Source organism: Egretta garzetta, unplaced genomic scaffold (genome assembly GCF_000687185.1).
Source record: "Egretta garzetta isolate BGI_Z169 unplaced genomic scaffold, ASM68718v1 scaffold612, whole genome shotgun sequence".
In the NCBI taxonomy this organism is placed as follows: Eukaryota; Metazoa; Chordata; class Aves; order Pelecaniformes; family Ardeidae; genus Egretta; species Egretta garzetta.
This window is the reverse complement of record NW_009259030.1, coordinates 902,755-923,775: the sequence shown is the minus strand read 5'-3', so window position 1 is coordinate 923,775 and position 21,021 is coordinate 902,755. Positions and strand designations below refer to the sequence as shown.

At 44.6% G+C, this 21,021-nt stretch overlaps 1 protein-coding gene across 1 annotated transcript in view; it reads left to right on the top strand.

Moving 5' to 3' along the window:
* ITK (IL2 inducible T cell kinase) overlaps positions 1 to 17,334 on the top strand; it is a 33,210-nt gene extending 15,876 nt beyond the window's left edge. The window contains exons 3-17 of the mRNA XM_009634707.2: positions 1,504 to 1,585; positions 2,996 to 3,124; positions 3,780 to 3,820; positions 4,618 to 4,769; positions 5,234 to 5,299; positions 5,470 to 5,524; positions 7,207 to 7,286; positions 7,952 to 8,088; positions 8,850 to 8,924; positions 9,617 to 9,788; positions 10,520 to 10,736; positions 12,153 to 12,217; positions 12,307 to 12,425; positions 15,078 to 15,235; positions 15,783 to 17,334. Coding sequence (XP_009633002.1) covers positions 1,504 to 1,585; positions 2,996 to 3,124; positions 3,780 to 3,820; positions 4,618 to 4,769; positions 5,234 to 5,299; positions 5,470 to 5,524; positions 7,207 to 7,286; positions 7,952 to 8,088; positions 8,850 to 8,924; positions 9,617 to 9,788; positions 10,520 to 10,736; positions 12,153 to 12,217; positions 12,307 to 12,425; positions 15,078 to 15,235; positions 15,783 to 15,854 — 1,620 coding nt within the window. The 3' untranslated portion in view covers positions 15,855 to 17,334. The remainder of the gene's footprint in view (positions 1 to 1,503; positions 1,586 to 2,995; positions 3,125 to 3,779; positions 3,821 to 4,617; positions 4,770 to 5,233; positions 5,300 to 5,469; positions 5,525 to 7,206; positions 7,287 to 7,951; positions 8,089 to 8,849; positions 8,925 to 9,616; positions 9,789 to 10,519; positions 10,737 to 12,152; positions 12,218 to 12,306; positions 12,426 to 15,077; positions 15,236 to 15,782) is intronic.
* The last annotated feature ends 3,687 nt before the right edge of the window (positions 17,335 to 21,021 follow it).

The window sequence follows — 21,021 nt, the reverse complement described above, 5'->3', positions numbered from 1 at the left end:
CCTCCAACGCTCGTAGGAACAACAAAATAAAGTGAAGGTAGTGGCCACTACAGGTGGAATGGTAACAGTGGACCAGTCAGGATGGACAGTGCTCCACTGAGGTCGTGGTAATCGCTCCTGCTTGTAGCACATCTGAATTTTGTCCCACAGTCAATTTTGTGGTATTTTGTAAAATTATATTGTCTGAGTTTTTTAAAAAATATGTCGGCTGCACCCATCTATAAATCTTCTGTGGAACCACCAGTGGCTTTTTGGTTTTGTGTGGCTCATCTGGCAAGTGAGCCTCTCGCAGAGAGGCATGAAATGAGTGATTTTGTGCAGTTGTGCACGCTCACAGCTACATCTTTCGGAGATCTGCTTACTGCATATTTCAAAATCTGCCTGAGATTGTCAAAACACTATACAGACATACCAATAATATCAACACGAGTGGCTTTAAATGAGTGGGAATTATTCCTCCCCTATTTCTGTTTTTTGTGAAAGAGGTTTTAATTTCTCTCTCCATAGCATGCAAAGCAACTGAGTCACACAGCTCTGTGTGTGTGCCTGCAAGGGCTTCAGGCCAAGAGATAGCAAATGTTTCCTGTTCTTTAAAAGATATTCAACACTGCCTCACCTACACCCCTGAAGAAACTTTAAAAACCAGATGCACTCCTCTGTTTAAAGACAGTTTTTCGAAGCATCTGTGCATCAAAGAGACCAGGTCCCATTTGGAATTAAATTGCTGAGATAAATATTGGAAGACTAGCATAGATTATGCGTTACATCAAATTTTAGGCCCGAATGTAGTCATCCAATTCAGTTTCTGAGTCATTCTGGTTCTTGTGATGATTTTACTCCCTGGTCTGAAACTTCACAAAAGTTCTGTATTTCTCTTCCTTCGTTTGTTCATCATTAAGGCCAAGTTGATGAAAAGAGCATCTTGACTGCTCATTGTTCGCCTGCTCCAGCTCCTTATTTCCCCTCTATAATCCCAGTGAAAGCTATTAAAAACTTTGAAGAATAACAGTAGTCCAACGAATCTCCGGGGAGTTGCTTGAGATTTATACTGACAAAAGAAAAGCTAAATTTGGCTCTTAGATCTTAAGTTAAGGTATCTTACAAGACACTGCTAAGAAACAGATGTCATTTCCCCAGAGATGCTTTAGAAGAATAAACTGCAGTCAGTGAGTAATGGGCTGAATCCTCTGCAGGTTGAAATTGCTGTGTGAAATGAAATTCCATTGATTTCATGGACATTTCTTAACAGCATAAAATTGATCTAAAACATTGCTTGTCTAGAATGCTTTCTTGATCAGGGCTTCTACTCCCTTTTAAATAATCAAAAGTCAGTGAGGTTAAGAGATGCTTCCAAACAGGCCCTGTTATTCTACTTTCCCACACCAGCATTTGGTATGTGATTTGTTGGTATGGGGGCTGCTATCTGTTTCCTCCAGGGATTCCTTCATGCCCAGGGTATCTGGGATTGTCTCTAATGGCTGCTGCCTTCACTCCCCTCTCCAGATCGTCCACGACAACTACATACTCTACGTGTTTGCTCCCAATCGCGAGAGCCGGCAGAGATGGGTCTTTACGCTGAAGGAAGGTAATAAAACCCCTGTGCCCACCTAACTGTTGAAGTTACTTATCCCAGCCAATTTTCTCACAAGCTGTAATGCAGAGAAAATGTGCAAGAGGAGTCGATGTCTTATATCTAAGCATGCAAAGTGGTAACGGGGAATGAGGTTATAAAATCAAATTGCTTGTAAGTTTGGTGGCTGTGTTTTCAGCAGCAGTGAAAAATTTGGACATGGAATGCTTTATTTGCCTCTTTCTAGGATAAACTGTTAATTTGTTACTGGAATTTGAGGTTTCTTATTCAAGAAGGAATGAGGATTTTTATATGGCTAATTTTTTTAGACATTAATCTTTTCTGGGTAGAAGATTTTCAGCTCTTATTAATAGCTTTTTTGTTTAGATGACAACCTCCTTAGAGAATCGTGATTATTAAGAAACATTTTTGTGGGCAGCTTTCATTTCCTGTTCTCCTCCTGAATGGTGCTGTGGTTCGCTGCAATGGTTCTGAAGTGAAGGCACAGTAACTAACCACTGCAGGCAGAAACGAAGCACAATGCTTCACGTAAGGAAGGTGTTACTTGGTTACATTAAAATTGCACAAGGCTTCCGTCCTAGCTTTTTCCTGCTGTATAACACAGCCTGCTGTGTTGTTCACTCTGAAAACATTGTGCCTGATGGAGATATTAGTAAGTTCGTGCACTTACTCTTGCAACCAGTTATTCCCCTTGTGGAGTGCACCTGCTCCAAGCTTCTACTTTACCACCTCTTCTCATTCAACATTTTGAGACTGTCCCCTCCCTTGGACAATTTGAATAGTCTCTTGAAACAGGCCAGCAGAAATTTTTTTGTTCTTTTTAGGAAAATTATTATTACAGATATGGAGCCTGAGCTTCAAAAAGAAGGACCTTTAATCACTCATGCGGACATTCAAGATGGTATTTACATGTGCAAAAAATGTTTAGTGCTGGTGAATGCCAGCTTGTACAGCTGCTTCTAAACACCAAGCCAAAGCAGCAAGCGTCTGTGTCCTACCTATATACGTACTGTAGAGCTGTAGTCTTTCATGGGAATCATCAATATATGCCCTGCCAGGTTTTCTTTCTCTTATGAGTCCTTCCTTCTGTGGTTTTGGTATTTATCGGTTTGAAAAGAGAGTCCCTTTGGCAGGATTCTGTTCTCCCGCAGTAGAGAGGTATGGGCTCCATCACCAGCAGGAAGGCTACTCCTCCACATCAGTTGTGGCATTCTCTCCTTTCAGGAGAAAGGAAAACATTCATGGAGGCAGCTGATAATGCTCACCAAAGCTTGGTTTGACAAGAATAAGAAGCTTCTTTAAAGTGCAGATTATTTCCATTCAGTTCTAGATGTCTTTCAGAGCTGAAGTGAATGCAAATAAATTCATTTTCCCCCTCCTTTTTCTTCCCCTAACATTTTTCAGAAACCAGAAACAACAACAGTCTGGTTGCAAAGTGTCATCCAGATTTTTGGATAGATGGCAAGTGGAGATGCTGTGCTCAGACAGAGAAGATGGCAGCTGGCTGCGTGGAGTATGACCCCACCAAAAATGGTATGGGATTTGTTAACACCATCCTGACCTTGAAAATATTTATTCCTAGCAAAAGTAAAGGATCAAATCTGTCTCATACAGAACACCAAAGAATACTGTGTTGCATTTCCATAAAGAGACATGTTGCTGGCTTCTTGGGATATTCCTTATTCTGGCTTGTCTGTTACTGTATTCTTTGGTTTGAATTAATATTTTCCTCTGTGTGATCCTTGATGCTGTCTTTGGAATGAGATGGAGAACTAAGAACTTGATCAGCCATGGTCAGCCAATAAGCTATGATAACAACTTAATCTTGAGTTACATTCATTCAACCCTGTGTGTCTTATTTTGTCCTAAGCATATTTGTTCTCTGGTTTCAATGGCCAAGTGTAATCCTTACTTTGTCTCCTGAAAAAGCATATTCCATCATTCTTCACGCAAAACACTTTTACTGTGTCTCTGGGTGATTCCTTAAGTGATCTCTACACCAGTTTCAAACCCATGCTGCGTGGCTGAGTCACTATGTAGGTGCACGCTGGTGGTATGTCTTGCTCTAAAAGACCAAGGCTTGCTATTCACTGGTTTTGTATCACCTTTATTAATTCATTACCTTGATGGTTTCTCACCCGGTTTTGTACAGATCTACTTCAAATTAACTTTCTTGATTTCATTTCAGCCTCAAAGAAGCCTCTTCCTCCCACTCCTGAGGATAACTGGGTGAGTGCAGTGAGGCACGCTAAGCTGTCCTTGGTGTCCCGTGTGTTTAACCAGCAGTGGTGAATATATCCTCACTAAGGTTCACCACGGTGCAGTGACCCAGAATATCACCTGTGATAACATTCCCTGGGCTATTCTATTAACTTTTCCATATTTTTTCATAAACTATAAATCAGCAGCCTCCCACTAGAGTTAGGTTCAGTCCTGCAAAGACAGCTTGGTTTCACAAATAGCTTTCCAATGGTGAGGGAAGCTTCAACTGTATTTTTTTTCTACTCCATAGAAAGGGACACTGGGGAAGTGGGAGGGATATGGGAAAAGCTGCTGTGAAGAGGAACAGAGAAGTGATTTTCCAAACCCACTTGTGGATGGGACAAAATGCCATTGGCTTATTTCATAAGAAGGGAGAAGCAGGGTGATTGCTAGGGCTAGGTGTCTTACTGGAGGGCAGCAAAGCATTGGGACAGTCCCTCTAGGGAGGCAATAGAGATTTTATCACTGGAGGCTTTTAAGAGGAGTTTAGGAAACATCTGTGAAGAATAGATCAGACAGAGGTGATCCTCCCTAAGAAGGAGTAGATGATAACTATTTTCTGTGCAACTATTTTCTGCATATAAATTTTTTATATGAAATACATTGTTTGAAAGTGCTGAAAATTCTCCTGTTGCCCCCATACCTCACTGGATGCTCTGGGATGCTTTCCTAGCTTTGAGGCTTTTGAACCCAGAGGACAGCAGTGCTGCCAGGGAAATACTTATGAATATGAATATGATGAGCCTTTTTCCTAATTTGTGCAGAAATTGTTGCTAGACCCAAAGGAAGCCTTAGTCATGGCCATATATGACTATGAAGCCCAGAATCCGCAGGAGCTGACATTACAATATAATGAGGAATATTACGTGATTGACAGCTCTGAGGAGCATTGGTGGCTGATTCAGGATAAGAATGGGTAAGTCTCTTTTCAACAGCCAATTTAAAAATCCTTTCTATATCAAATTTGTTGTTCCATTAATATATATGCTGGCTCCCAGCATGACTTTTGTGAAGCATCCTCTGGTATATAGGAAAAGAGTGATGGAAGGTTATTCTCAGTAACTTTCTTCCCTTTGATGTTGCTTGTATTCAGGCAGCTGAAGGAAAAGGATCTGAAAGTTAATTAAAAAAAAATCAACAGTCCTTAGCTTGGGCTGATATTCACTGTCATACACGTGGGGGAAAAAATTGTGAAAATTGTGAAACTCTCCAAGTTTAGAGGTGCAATCAGTTGTTTCCTTCTTCAGTAACCCTACTAAATACATAACAACCAGCATTTCTATCATGCAAAGAGCAGGCAAGTCTTTCGGGGCTGACTCCCACAGATGCAGAGAAAATCCTGTCTGTCTAGCGCACTCATGCTGTGTCGCATTTTAACAGGCATGAAGGCTACGTGCCAAGTAGCTACCTGGTGGAAAAATCACCCGAGAATCTGCAAATATATGAGTAAGTTGTGCCTATGTTTTTCTTGTACCTCTAAGTGCCCTGGATTTGTTTTAGAAGCTAAAATCCTCAAATGTCCCTACCCCACATAATGTGTTGTCGCCAGTGCTGGGGACACTCAGTTCAGAGGCTTTTGAGCAGAAACGCTGACTCGGAGTCTTTTATGTTTTCAGATGGTACAATAAGAACATCAGCAGAAGCAAAGCAGAAACACTCCTCAAGGATGAGGTAAACCAGTGTTACCTGTGGGGTAGATGGGCAATAATAACTAATTAATGACAAATGAGGTGAAGCCTGCGAGGGCTGTTTCATGTAAGAGCAAGCTGAACCTTGGGTCCTGCTGCGTTGCTGTCCTTGGCCACTCTTAGTGTGCGATGCAAGATAAAGGACCACTGGCAACCCCCCTTACCGCCGCGGCAGCTGAGCGTGGGCAGAGAGCTGTGCCATGCTGCTTCGGTCAAACACACCCAGTAACTGGGGCTGATGGAGAACACTGCTTCAGAACACTGCGTCGACTGAAAACCGTGATTTTAGCTCCTCTTTTCTGTCTCTGCAGGAGGCCTGCGGATGCCAGTAGTTCTCTGAAAACCTAACCAATCTCGTGCTGAAATATTTTGGGTGAAAGCCAAGAGTACGGGTTTGGGTGGTTTTTTTTAGTTTTGTGTGTGTGCATGTGAGCACGCATCTTTAATTTTTCAGTGGAGCCAGACTTTTCCAGTGAAAACTGTAGTGAAAATAAAAAGAATATACTTCTTGTTCAAATTTTCTACTCAAACACCGCCTTAGTTTGTAAATCAGCTCTTACACTAACAGGAGACCCGAATAAAGTGTTGTTTCTTGCAATGATAGTATTTTATGGAAATAAAAGCAGGGGACACAGAAGCAGTCTCAGCCTCTGGCTTCACCTGGAGCTGAATCAGTCCCCTGGGGAGGTGGGAGGGAGGCCGAGGCAGGGTGCATTTGGTGGATCAGGTTTGCATCAATTGAGGAGATCTACCATGTAAAGCAAAGGAGTGAACAAAATAATAAGGTACATGGGATGCAAGATGAAAGGCATCTTTATCTGCAAACAGAAGAAAAATGCATTGTTTTTTTATTATCAATACATAGGTCCAAACTGTTATGTTAAATCTTCTCCTCTGACATCAGATCCATTAGTGCTTGGCCCTGCAGGATCATGGCCTATGATACATTTTAGCACTCTGCTGAGTAGAAAACAATTACAGTGAAAAATTAAAGAGTAAAATCATTCTGTGAGTGCCAGAGTGGAGGAAGCCAGCTTTCCTACACATTTATGGTTAGACACTGGACGAAAGGGCAGGATCTTGCCCAAGCTCTTCCCGTTTGTGGCACACTGGTAAATTATCTTTCGTACACTCCCATATGGAGTCTCTGGTGTTGAATAAATGGTATTGTTGTTCTGTAGCTGCTCTCTTAATGGAGGGCACTTGAAGGGGTTTGCCTTTCCAATTGGCTGCCCATTTCATTGACCTTGTTGGAAATTGATATCACCAGTATTCTGTCAGATAGGGTTGAAAGCAATCAATGGGTTCAAAATTTCTAGACGAGAGGCTTGGAGGGACAGAGAGACGCATGCTCGTGTACCCACACCCACACGTACTTAGTATGAGCGCATAAGTCCCATTTCCTCAGGAAACTGAGGTAAAAATACAGCACCCAAGAGGGACCAGCTGGGGGTACCTGCAGGCCCTGGACAGCCATCAGAGCCATGCATGGAACAGACCAAGCTCTGTCAGCTGGCTGATGGCTCGGGTTTTTTCCTACATGTTTAGCACATCCTCATGATTGAGCAGCAGACAGGGCTGAAACGAGCAGAGCTTTGCCCCCAGTCCGCTTCTTTTTTTCCGTTACGCGTCTAACCAGTTTTCTCTCCTTTGCTCCTGTTACAGGGTAGGGAAGGTGCCTTCATGGTGAGAGATTCGAGGCAGCCTGGCATGTACACAGTCTCTGTTTTCACCAAAGCATTAAGGTACAGCTGAGCTCAGCAGCTTTTCGCATCAATTACATCAATGAAATGGCTTCTGTGAGAGTGTAATGTCTTCAGTTGGTTTGGCATCATAAAGAGAGAGCAGAAGGCTCATGAAAATGATAGAGGAAAACAATTCCAAAAAGACAGAAGAGTTAGCTGCCATTCGCAAAGTGTATTAAAGGCTCCACTTCTCCCTGCATCTAAATATATATAATATATATAAATAGCCTATAAAGAGTCCTTTAGACATCACTGCGTTGTAATTTTGATGAAATTGTCCCCCTAGGTGAAGTGTTGATAGGATCAACATGGACTGTATGCTGGACTCGCCAGAGGCGGGTAATACAAGACTAGTGAAAGGGTTTCAGTGATGGGGCAGAAAGTTTCGTTTCAGAAAGAATAGGCAGAGAAACTTAGTACTCAACCTGCTCTTATTGGGAAATCTCAACCTTTCTAGAGATGAGACCATCTATGAGTGAGACAGAGAACATACAAGCACACAGCTTTCATTAACAACTGCAGCTCACTCCTTGCTCCTCTCCCATTCATTCTGCGTAAGGAAGATTCTCCCCTTTGCTTGCTTGTTCCTCTTCCACTTACTCCTCAAATTCTTGTCTTTTTGCTGCAATCTCGTTTCCCTCAAAGAAAACCTCATCTTTTTTCAGCACGGATAACAATCCCGTTATAAAGCATTATCACATCAATGAGACAACTGACTTTCCCAAGCGATATTACTTGGCAGAAAAGCATGTGTTTGACTGCATCCCTGAACTCATCAACTATCACCAGCACAATGCGGGAGGTGAGTAGAGGCTGATGCTGACCAGGGAAGTCGCTGTTTTACCATGCAGCCAGGTGACTGTTTTGAATGAAGGAAGGCTCCCAAGCCCTCTGTCCTTACAATTAAATGTTAAACGGCATCTCTTTTCTTCCACTTAACCTTGCACTTGGATGGCAGGAAAATGACCATCTCGGGCCAGCTTCCAGCATTACATCTTCTTTGTAGTCCTTCTAAGGCTGATATGACCAACAGAGATGCTGTAATGACATACTACAGAGAGCCCTTTCATTCCTGGGAGTCCTGGTGACTGTGTCACCACTGCCAGACCAAGCTACCTCTTTGAATTACACTGCAGGGCCTTCTTGCCCAGGAGATGATAGATACAAAGTTAGGGACATGGCCAGGATCCATAACCAGACATGGGATTCACCAAAGACTCCCATTCCTACGGTCCAGGAGTACCAAGGGAAATCCTGGGCTTCAAAAACACCCTAAAAATAAAAGGTGTGATTTGGAATTTTTTCAGACTTAATAGAGACTCACAGCTCACATTTGCTGACAGAGTGAAAGCGAGCAATAAGCTGAAACTGCTGAGAATTGGCTTCCTTTTAGCGGGCAGGAAATCACAGCCTGAACAGAGGTTCAGCTGCCCTCAAGTGGAGCTGACAACTCAGTACAATAAATCTGCTTCCAGTATCCAGAGTCCCTTCTGGGGTAGTGACAGCCACAACTTCCCATGACTGTGGCAATAACTAGAACCCATCTTTTCCTCTGTTATTCAGGTCTTGTCACTCGTTTGCGGTATGCAGTCTCTTCTTGGAGAAAAAAGGCCCCGATCACTGCAGGGCTGAGCTACGGTATGGTTACTCTCTTGACCATATGGGAATCACACTCCTTGCTGGTTAGCTGGGTGATCCTCAGTATCCCCGTGGATATTGATGAATATTCATGTGACTATCACCACAATAAATAGCTTTCTTCAGACCTTTACACTGCACCATTCACTGGATTATCATCTTTGTCATTACCGTTGATAACTGAATGAACTGATGGTGCAGAGCCTTGAGGGAGGTGGTGAGAGCCTCAGGGTCTCAAAGAAGTCAACACTGAATACTGAAATGAATGCTGAGCAAAGGTGATGGGAGTGGAAGCATAGCATAACTTGATGAAAGATGAGTCCCTCCTGAAAGATTGTTTGCTTATAGTTGTCTACAGAATTAGTTACTGATATCATCTTTATTGTAATTCTGGGAGACATCAAAGAAAGTCAAAACCATGTTTTGCTTGGTAGTGCACATATGCATGATAGAAACAATCCTCCCTGAAGAACTGGATAGACAAGACAAATGGGGAAAGAAAGGGGCTGTTGTTCCTATTCTTGAACACGGTCTGCAGCATGGACTAGTCAAATGAGCTATCAAAGGTCACACAATTTGAGGGAGAGCCATAAAGTCTCACTCTGAGTCCTATCTCAAAGTTTAACCCACAAAAGCTTTTTGTTTGACATTTTATTGCTAGATTCTCACTCTTTCTCCCTTACAATCAACAGGAAAATTGGTCATTAACCCCTCTGAGCTCACCCGTGTCCAGGAGATTGGCAGTGGTCAGTTTGGGGTGGTCTACCTTGGCTACTTGCTGGAAAAAACGAAAGTAGCCATAAAGACCATTCGTGAAGGAGCAATGTCTGAAGAGGATTTCATCGAGGAAGCTAAAGTCTTGATGTAAGCAGTAGATTCACCAAGACAATCAGACCCTGTAGGATTCACAAGACTGAACCGAAGTGTTGTGATAATGTTCAGGAATATTAATGGGGAATTTAAACTCGGATTATCTAATAAGTATCCAAATAGTATAGAGAGAGACAGGTGAGCTGCAGTGGTTACAAAAGAAGGCAATTCAAAGTGTAAGTGAATTACTGTGCTCCTGAGTCTATCAATATCCAGAATGGTCTTCCAGATCTCTGCTGTTCTGGAAGGCAAAGGCAGGGTTAATTGATGGTATATTGGGGAGAGCAAAGTATTTTTTGTCAGAAATAATTAGCTAAAGAAATCTCACAAAATTTGAGGGAAATTTTATTGAAAAAGCCTACCTGTGCATTTCTTCTGCTTTGCACAACTGAAAATATTTCTCCTTGGTTTTATTGACTTTGTATTTTTTACATTTCCCTCCCTTCAAAGTAGACAGAAATTGGGGCGGTTTGTTTGATTGGATGATTTTCCATGCAGAAAAGTCTTTTGGTGACCATTACCATTAAAATAGGATGATACTTAGTGCTACTTGATGTTAGACTTGGTCTACACATTTCCTTCTTTCTGCTTTCATAGTCGGCCTTTGCAGAGAGAGGGGTGCAGCAGGGTGACATAGGCGGCCATGTATAACACCCTTGCTGTAAGGATAGAAGGCATTGAACAGATTTCAGCCTCTTTTTCCACCTTCCCTCCCCATCCCACAGGAAGCTGTCTCACCCCAAGCTAGTCCAGCTTTATGGTGTGTGCTTTGAGAACACTCCCATCTGCCTGGTGTTTGAGTTCATGGAGAACGGCTGCTTGTCTGACTACCTCAGGAGCCAGCGGGGCAGTTTTTCAAAGGAAACCCTGCTGGGGATGTGCCAAGATGTGTGTGAAGGAATGGCTTATCTGGAACAAAATTCTGTCATCCACAGAGATCTGGTATGTTGGTCCCAGACAGATTTTTCCTCTGCTCCAGTTGGGCTTTTCCCTGTGCTTTTTGCCTACCTTAATTTCAGCTTTCACACTCCTCCTGCCTATCTGTTGACAGGGGATCCAGTATTGTCCCTTATTGCAGAAGCAGCATCAATACTTTAGGGAAAAAAAATCATCCCCTGGAGTGCTGATTAATCTATTTCCCTTAATTGTGTTTGAGAAGAAATGAGGACATAAAGTTTGTCTCTTTTTCTGAGCGGACTCTTTTGCTCCTGAAGAGCCCCGGCTCCCGCAGTTCCCAGAGACTGACCACTCTTCGTGCCTAAAACCAGTGGAGATGACAAGAAGACCTGTTTTAACATATGCGAAAACATGCATTGCTGATAAAATACTTTTATTAAATACGTGTCGTTCAATCAATCTGCATGAGTCACTGCTACTGCTTTGCTAGGGGAGCAAGGACTGTGGGTAGCTATGGATATTTTAGGGGCTTGCTCTGCCCTTTCTGGTCACAAGGGCCTGCAAGTCAGACTGATGAAGAGCTTTCTTGGCAATAGGAACATGCTGGTTGACAGCCAGCTGAATATGAGCCAGCAGTGTGCCCAGGTGGCCAAGAAGGCCAATGGCATCCTGGCTTGTATCAGGAATAGTGCGGCCAGCAGGAGCAGGGCAGTGATCGTGCCCCTGTACTCGGTGCTGGTGAGGCCCCACCTCGAATGCTGGGCTCAGTTTTAAGAACCTCACTACAGGAAAGACGTTGTGTTGCTGGAGCATGTCCAGAGGAGAGAAACAAAGCTGGTGAGGGATCTGGAGCACAAGGTTTACGAGGAGCGGCTGGGGGAGCTGGGGGTGTTTAGTCTGGAGAAGAGGAGGCTGAGGGGAGACCTTATCACCCTCTACAACTGCCTGAAAGGTAGGGAAGCTGTAGGGAGGTGGGGATCAGCCTCTTCTCCCTGGTAATGAGTGATAGGACGAGGGGACATGGTCTGAAGTTGCACCAGGGCAGGTTTAGGTTAGACATTAGGAAAAATTTCTTCACAGAAAGGGTTGTCAGGCACTGGAAGGGGCTGCCCAGGGAAGTGGTCCAGTCCCCATCCCTGGGGCATTTAAAAGCTGGGCGGATGAGGTGCTTAGGGACATGGTTCAGTTGTGGGATGGCAGCGTTAGGTTAACAGTTGGACTTGATGACCTTAAAGGTCTTTTCCAACCTAAACAACTCCATGATTCTATGATTCTCTATGCTAGCTGTAAAATGTACAGTAAGCATGAGAATCTCAAGTTTTCACCCTCTTTGTATGGTACAATGTCATTCTGATTCTCCTTTTTTAAAGCACTATCTGCTCTGCCGGGCTAAAAGCAACTGAGTAGCTGTGACAGTCTTTCAGCTCTAACCTTCTGCCTTTGCACCTTCTTTTCTTGCAGGCGGCTAGGAACTGCCTGGTGGGGGAATCCCACGTGGTCAAAGTGTCCGACTTCGGGATGTCGAGGTAATGCCACCCAGGCTGCGCGCGCTCCCTGCAGGGCTGTCATGGGACGGGGGCGTTACTCAGCACACTCCTTCCTTTTCCTTCTCCAGGATTGTCCTTGACGATCAGTATACCAGCTCCACGGGTACCAAGTTTCCAGTCAAGTGGTCTGCTCCAGAGGTTTTCTCCTACAGCAACTATAGCACCAAATCCGATGTTTGGTCATTTGGTAAGAATCAATTCTCAGAATGGAGACAAATTCAACAGACACCAGCTCAGAAAAACCTAGGGGCTCACTGCTCAAGTAAGCTCTCCTAAACACTCCATCCTCTGGGCTCCAAGGGTATTTTGCCTGAATAATGGCTTAGGAAATCAAGCCTAAGTCATGTAAGCAAAAGAAAGGAAAGAATAGCAAACTACTTAGACACTTTGGAACACTGCAAATACTGCCAACTTAATGTATTATACCTATGCGATGTTATGTAATGCCAGATTTTGAACCCTGTTTCATGGTGATATAGCAGGAGTGTCCAAGAAAAGGTTGGGGAGTCACTGACAAGATTACATAAGGAAAGAGAAGGAAAGATATTTAGGCACTCCATCTCTCTGCATGTCAGTCCTGGGCACTGATGCTTCACTCAAACCCTCTGCCTTTCCAAGTTGGCTCCTGCTGACTCCATTTGCTTTATGCCAATCTGAAAATATTATTTCACTGCTCACAGTTTCTCTCCTCGTTTCCTGCTCCCCAATGCATTGTTTTATGTTTTGCGTCTGTTCTTTGGTCGCCCTTCTGGACCCTCATAGATAAGAAAGCTGTTGTATATTTTTTTTCCCCAAAGCCATCGGCACTGGAGATAACAAAGGCTATCCCCTGGCCTGTTGATCTGGCACACGGATGTATCTGGCCCATCGCCAGCTCACATGCAAATCGCCGTGCTGCAGAATGAATCGGTGCAGTGTGCTGTGCACAGCATGCAGTCAATGGGGTGCCACTCAGCTCCGGGCCTAGCAGTAAATAATGCAGGATTATAACCTTTGCTAGTCTGTGCTTGTGAATCCTGTGCTTCCCTCTCCCTGTACTGCGCTCTGCTGAGGAGCTCAGGCTATTTGTGGTGGGTTACATTTGTGGTGGGTTACGAGCAGCGCAGTGGGAGCTGGGTGCTCAGGCCCACGCAACAGCCTTCGTGAACCCAACCTGGAGATGCTTCAGAGAGCACCATTCCTCTTTCCATGTCCCCTGGCACGTGGAGGAGGCTGTCAGCACTCACCACGTAATGCCAAGGGACAACATTTGCCAGTGGAGCACTCTCTGACACCTCAGCAAAAATGGCAGTGACATGGGGAGAGATGCTACTTCGGTAAGAATGTGCTTCTGCTTCACAAATCGAAAACTGGCCTGTACACTGAGACCCAGATGCTTCCCAAAAGGGTGCTCAGTTTGATTTACAGTCAAGCCAAGCCCGGTGAAGTTGGCTCACTCCAATTTCAGGGCTGAATGAAATACCAGTGGGCTTTGTTTGCGTTGGTCAGTCCTTCTTTGTGAAATGTGCAGACAGCAGTGTTGTACATCTGTCAGACTTGTTATCTCCCCATCCAGTGGGGTTTGTATAAGAGGATTCCTCTGTCGTGTCATGGTCTCATGACTGTGGGAAGCTTTCTGCTCTGCTACTCTGCAGCCCATTCATCTCTTCTGCCAGGCATGAAATCCTGCTGTGCCCCCGAGAACAAAATGGGTGTGAGAAATTCCCAGTGCAGGAATCTGCACACTGTGGGAGTACAACTGCTTTCCTTATCCTTCAGAAGAGCCAGTGTCATTGCTGAGGAGCTGCAATCTCTATGCATCTTCCTATTTGAAGAATTCAAAGCTGGAAAGCAGGCATTATTTAGCAAAGTTGACTGTGGAGTTACACAACTTTATTTCAGATCAGTCTGTCTGTTTGTTTCCCTTTTCTAATACAACGTGAACACAGTTTACCAAGTCAGTCATACTAGGTGACAAAAGAAATTAAACCGAATAATAACACAGAAGCCTTGCATTCACTCCATTTGCAGAGCCTCTCTGATCTGGCGGCCAACCACAACGTATTCCACAGTCGTTTTGTCTTTGCCTGTCCCTCTTCCACCACACTAGCAAAGCACAAGTTTCTGTACTGCTCTGAACAGTAATCATAGGAAAACATTGGACTGTTTAGGAAAAGAGGAAAAATATGCTGCAGTCCTTTGAAATTCTGCTGCCGTTGCATGCGGATTCATCCCAGTGAATCACACCACCTGGGATGTTTTGCGGGTGAGGAGCTCCCAGTTCTGAGGCTAAGCTGACTGACAGGAATGGAGCAGTTCATATTGCTTTCTTGCTCCTGAGTCTCACCAAAATACAAGCAGATCCTGGTGCAGGACACCCTGCAGGCAGGAACATCAGTGACATGACTTGTATGTGATTAACTGGAAGCAAAAGTAGATGAACTGAATCTGGATGGAGTACATGCACAAACATTCCCTCCTCTTCTCAGTCTGGGAGAAGACATACAACACTACTCTGCTTTCCAACACAGAACATGCTTAGTCCTCATCTGGCTCATGGGGAAAGACATCCCTGTCGTGCTAGACTATCACGAAGTAGGCTGCAGAGAAGTCAGACTTACAGTGACCAAACTGGTACTTCCACACAGCCCAGTGCCCAGCAGAGATCCTAGCTGGCATCCTCAGCCTGCACAGCTGTGTTAGGGCCTGATTTTTCAGATGTGTACTGAGAATCCGAGTGAAACTGCTTTTTCCAAGTCATAGCCACCATGTTGAGCTGCAGAGCAGGTGGGAGGTGGCCGTGGGCCTGCTGAGGATTTAATTTGCTTCTTTGTGATCTTTTCTCATTTTTTTGCCTTAGGAGTGCTGATGTGGGAGGTCTTCAGTGAAGGTAAAATGCCCTATGAGAATCGCACCAATGGAGAAGTGGTGGAAGAAATCAATGCAGGATTTCGGCTCTACAAACCCAAGCTGGCCTCCAAGGCGATTTATGAGGTCATGAGCCACTGCTGGAGGATGGTAAGTATTGTGATGGGAAAGCCCGAGTTCCCGAAGACAAGAACACTCTTCCCCTTGGCTTTTAGGAGGAGAGAGAGGTACACACTTCACATGCTAACATAAGATAAAATCTTGGAGGTGAAGCACTCTGTAGCTTTCATCTGCCCTAGCAAGCAAACTCTAGGCTCTTTGCCTTTTATTCAAGCTGCTGTTTCTGTAGAGTGTGTTGACTTCACCAAGAAGTCTATGTAGTGCACCTAACTCAAGTTAATTCAGCAGTTTGCTTCCTAAGAAAGACATGGATCTGTGGGGCTGAGTTTTAATAGTGACGGTAAAAATGACTGCCAACCCATTGCAAGGTACTTAGTGTCCACTGGGCAAAATTCACTGCTAGTAGAAAAGAAACATTGCAAAGAAGGAAGCTCATTCTTCCATCGGCATTTTCTCTATAACAATAGATTGTATTTTTGTTAATACTCAGTTTCTTCACAAGGTTTTCCTTCCTAACCTTGCCATTCCTCTCAAGCTGACACTAATGTTCTCCCTCTCTCTTCTCTCCCCTGCTCAGAGGAAAGATGACCGGCCGTCCTTTTCTGTTCTGTTGTATCACCTGAGTGAAATCTCTGAATTTGATCTGTAATCCTGACACCAGCCACTAAGCGAAGCTAAGAGAGTCCCAAGAGGGCAGATGGCTGGATTTTCCCCACACAAAGCATTAACAGGAATCATCTCAACATAGACATTTGCCATATGCCTGGGGAGAAGGAGAGGACAGAGGCTGGTACTTCCAGACAGACAAGATATCCCCAGGCCTTCCAGAGCCTACACAGGCTCTGGTTTGGTCAAGAACGTGGTTTGCAGCTTACAAGCAGAACCAGCAATTGAGCACAGTCCTGAACCACACAATCCAGCAAGTGTATTTCTCCTGAAGGTACAGCCTGAAAACTAAGAGATCTGATATTGCCATTCCAGTTCTGTGAACTCCCAAATTAAGGTCTTCCCTGGGAAAAAAAACCAAACCTGTCTTTGACTAAGGAGGAATGTTTAGACATTTCCGTGGCGCTCTAATTCAGAGTGGGCTGGACCTGCAAGCTCTGAACAGGAATAAGCCTGGGACACAGGGGAACAGGCTGGATTTAGTGACTGCACTTCTGATGGTGATAGTTCAAGGTGGTTTTGTTCCCTGTTTGCATGATTTTCTCTGAAACTGTGGCATACCAGGAACAGGATTCTTGTTCCTGGTAAGCTGATGAGGTGTCTGCATGTGCACGCGAGTTTGTGAGGAAGGAAGAGAAAAAGCAACATGTGGAAGAGTCTTGAAATTCTCTCAAATTTGACTGTATAGTGAGAGGGAAAATGGGACTCTCTGATGCAAATGGAGACATTCTTGGAGGCGGGGAACTCAACGCTGAAAGTTTGTATGAGTTTTTTCTTCAGTCTTTCTGAATCAGAAGATAAATATGTGATCTCCATCCAATTTCTTTGAACTGAATACGGAGGACTGAGCAGTGCAGAGTGCTATGTGTCCCCAGGCCAGGACAAGACAGGATCCCAGGACCCAATTATCTGTGAAAGGCACAGGAACCTTCTCCTGAACTTGTGTGTTTGGAAGGAAGGAGACGGAGAGCTCAGAAGGGTAGCCAGGAGGAGAAAACACGCAGGTTATGTACTCGGTGCACCAGCAATAACGAGAAGAGTTTTCTCCTACTTTGAAGAGTAACTGAGTCATCACAAGTAAGGACTTTTCCATCTCTTCTGTGAACAAACTGGTGAATCCTGTAGGGACTGATGGAAGAAAAAGTCCTATGCGAATGGACTGCCTGGGTGCGTGCTCCACAAGGAGTTCCACATTATGTGGTGATGGCAGAAGAAGGTTTAAAAAAAATTCATCTCCTGGTACTTTAGTGAAAATCTACTTTTTCACCACAAGACAGAGACATTGTTTTGACATAACTGACCTCAAAATCGACAGTGTGGGTGTTAGTGTCCTGCAGAATTTGTAAATAAGATCAGGACTTTCTGCTTAGCATTAACAATAACTAGAGAAGTCAAGAGGACTCACACACGATATGTGCATATATGCAGTATTTTTTTGATGCTTCTCTGTTTGGGCAAGTGAGAACATGGGTAAACCTTATGTGGCAGCAGTTTACAAAAACTCTGAGGTGCAAACTTCCAGCAGCAATGTCTCTTGTCATTACAGAAGTCAGGTTCAAATGTTTGCCAACAAAAATGGAACAAGGAAATAATGTAATCCCATGATCTCACATATCCCATGTCAAACCATTTCTTCACAGAAGGAGGCTTAACTTTTGGTATTTTTCAGGCCCATGGTTCTAGGGTAGCTTTTAGGAGCCAGAATATCTTTTCAGGTATATGGATACAGGCAAGGCATTAGCCCCTGCCTTACACATCTTCCCACTTTGCTTGGATTCCACAGTATTTTCTTTGGTTTACTCCTACAAATACCATGCAGAACGACTCTCCCAGGCAAGGAGAATCCTAACATTCAGACCAGAGGTTGTCAATCCTAAATGCAGGATCAGAGTGCTACCTTCAAACCAGGACTCCTGCCAAAATCTCTTGGTAGTCTGAACCAATATGTGGAATATGAGCACCTATAAACAGATTTTGGATTTTTGCCTACAGTGAATTTAAGCTAAGTTTCTCTTTGTCCCTCTTCACCCTTTAGTCCAAGTGTCACATTCTGGTGATGCGAAATCTGGCATTTAGCCAGTGAAGTTTTCAGTAGCCCTAACCATGATAAACTGCACATCTACAGCTAAATTTGAGGACAGCTGGCCATAACCCTACTTTCTCCCCCTCTCAGTTGCACTTGGACAATCCGTACAACCACAGGATACTCTGGAACGATTCCTCCCTGAGCACAGACACTCTGTGGCGGGGGTATCTGCAGGCTCACAAAATTCAGCTTCTGGCTTGCTGCCCCCTCCACCCTGGGAGGAACCAGGGGTCTGTCGAGGTTGAGGAGGTTGCTATTAAGTAGCAGCAATATTGCTCCGCTAGGTAATTTTTCTGAGATTATATTTATATTTGTAATATTTATTAGCTAGAGAGTGTTGCACAAAATAATATTGTGATGTTTTATGTTCAGTTTTCTTTTGCAGTATTTCTATGTACACAATATGTATTTTTACAAACAATAAAATTGCTGAGTCCCGACCATGACTATATGTTAGCAAAAATGCAAGGACCATCCTCGTGTTCGTATAATCACACAGCTTGCTCTTCCTCCAAATCCTCCCCACCAAGAAGCAAACAGGCTTCTGGCTTTCTGAAATACCTCTGTTCCCCAGACCTATGGCTATGTTCTGGGGTTAGCTTATGTGCTGGGTTTATTGGGGGTAGGAAGTATTCAGAATCTCTGCAGATGGGCTAATTTACTATATGGACACATAAATTTCTACACCTAAACATGCACTGTGGTGGCTTTAAATTCTCTGAATCTTTGTGAAATGGGGGTAATAATATTTGAGTGCTCCCAAAGGGTGTTTTCCCACTATTATTTACAGGGGCCTTCACGAGTCTCAAAAGGGCAGTGCCATACTGTGATAACGTCATGATAGTAACACACTGTAGCACAGCCTTCACCCACCACAGCAGTTTCTATGGCGAGATTTGGCTGGTGCCCTTCATGTGGCTTAACCGTAGATGTTCTCCACAAGGTAGAGGTGAGAATATCAGCTGTCTCCTGCCACAGAGTGAATAACCCTGCTCTGAATACCTCTCCTCTGTCTCCTTGGAAAGCATCTGCCATGCGCTGAATGTTTAAACCCTTCCCCCTTTGCCAGTTTGACCCTCTCTGCTTGGCTGTTCTGCAGCAAGGTGGGAGTGCTTGTCCTTACATTTGTCTGCTGGTTATCAGAGGTAGTGGGTGCACAGCACTGCCTACATTGCACATTTGGCCAGAGCTGAGGCCCAGAGCGCTGTCCCAGCATGTCCCCGACCTGCTGCTGCAATGGCCAAAGGCTGGCATCCCAGCTAGGAAAGGCACTCACGCAGTACCCTCATCTAGGAAAGGGCAGCAGATGCTTCTCAGTGGAGACCAGGGGCTGGAGTGCAGCAATGTTAGCCATGAAAAGCTCTTCCCTGGGCATGCGTTTGTCACCATGGGGAAGTAGGGGTTGTAGGTGTTTGTTCCAGTGGATAATTACCTCAAAATCAGGCCTGACAAAAATCTAGAATTTCCTGAAAATTTTTTTAATGAACACGTTTCTACGTGATGCTTGGCTTTGTCTTCTCTGAATGCTGCGCTCATCAGCACAGCAGGATTCAGGTGAACAGCTCTGCTAAATCTCACTTGGCAGCCACTTCAAACTTGTGTGTATTCTTCCGTTCAGCTCACCCCACCACCACGTTATCTCTCCCCTCCACACATAACCAGCTGATGCACCCACTCCTGCACCTGTAGCTGCACGGGGCCTGCCCCTCGCTGCTATTCTTCCCAGCCTGCAGAGAGATCTGCAAGACAAATGCAGAGAAGCTCATTCTATTCTATGATCTAAGACAACACAGAGTAGAAAATTAAAATAATATCACAACATTCATGGAATTCCCATCACCCTGAGCCTGGCTGATAATGGGAGCAGATTAAACTGTGCAAAAAAAAAAATAAAAATAAGAAAGTCCACAGCAGTTCAGCAGTTTTTACTGCCAGAGTTTTCTTGAACTGACCTTGTTTCATCCATGGCCTCAGAGCAATATTAGCTGTTAAATCTTTTGGATCGGCAGTAACAATGCTCACTTACTGATTTTTTCTGACAAGCGATAAATAGTAAAAAGAGGAATGATGGCTACAATATGTTCCAGTTAAAGGTGAGATAGAAGAAACGCTATGCAGGGGAAGGAGAATAGTCTGCTCCCAGAGATGCTATCAATAGACTTTTTTCAGGTGTGGTTCTGTTTATTCAAACAATGATAGATAGTTTCTAAGACTGTCTTGCTGCTTTTGTAGTTTGAAGACCCTGGTGCCTTCAGCCCATGGCATCCATTCCACCTAGAGTAGCAGCTCTACAGCGTAAACCTGGCATCCAAGCTTCCTTGTGGAACCAACATCTACCCATGGGGAGCAAGCTCAGCCCCACCCCAGGGTAGACAACAGAGCGGCAGCCCCTAAGGAGCCAGGAGCGGTCACCCTAACCCAGAAGGCTCAAATGGCAGCGCATTTTTAGCACAGGCTGGTGCTCAGGAAAGGGACGCTGCCAGGGCCACCAAGGAAATATATCTAGACCTGTATCTAGACTCCCAACAGTCCTTGGGTATCCACCCAGATCTTTCAAAAACCAGACAGCTGCATCAGGTCAGGGCTGCAGAAAAATGAATGGAGGCCCCAAACAGGGTTTCTGTCGCCTCACCATGAGGCGATGTTCCTCTGAAAGCTGTAAGAGGTCCAGTTTGGAGCTCACAGTCGATCCAAAGAGCTGTACTGGAGCTTTAAAAAGAAGCATGAGCAGACGGACTGGAAACTCGTTCCTGAAGAAATGCCAGATGCCAAAAGGAAGATCTTTTGGATACAGTGCTGACTCAGAAAAAGCTTGGAGCTCTGAGCAAAGGCATTGCCTTCTGGTTTTGGCCCCTTACAGGCTCAGCAATCCAAGGCTTCACGTGTATTCTACAAACAGGGCTTTCCTTAAGATGGTAGGTAAAGGCGTGCGCCGTACAGGTCCTCCGAGGGGAAGAGAGCCTGAATACCCGAGACCCAGCGGGCTCAGCAGCCGGGAGATGGGGAACCCCCGCCAGCTCCTGCCTTCTCCGGGACCCAAACGCGCTCACCCAGCACCAGGCCC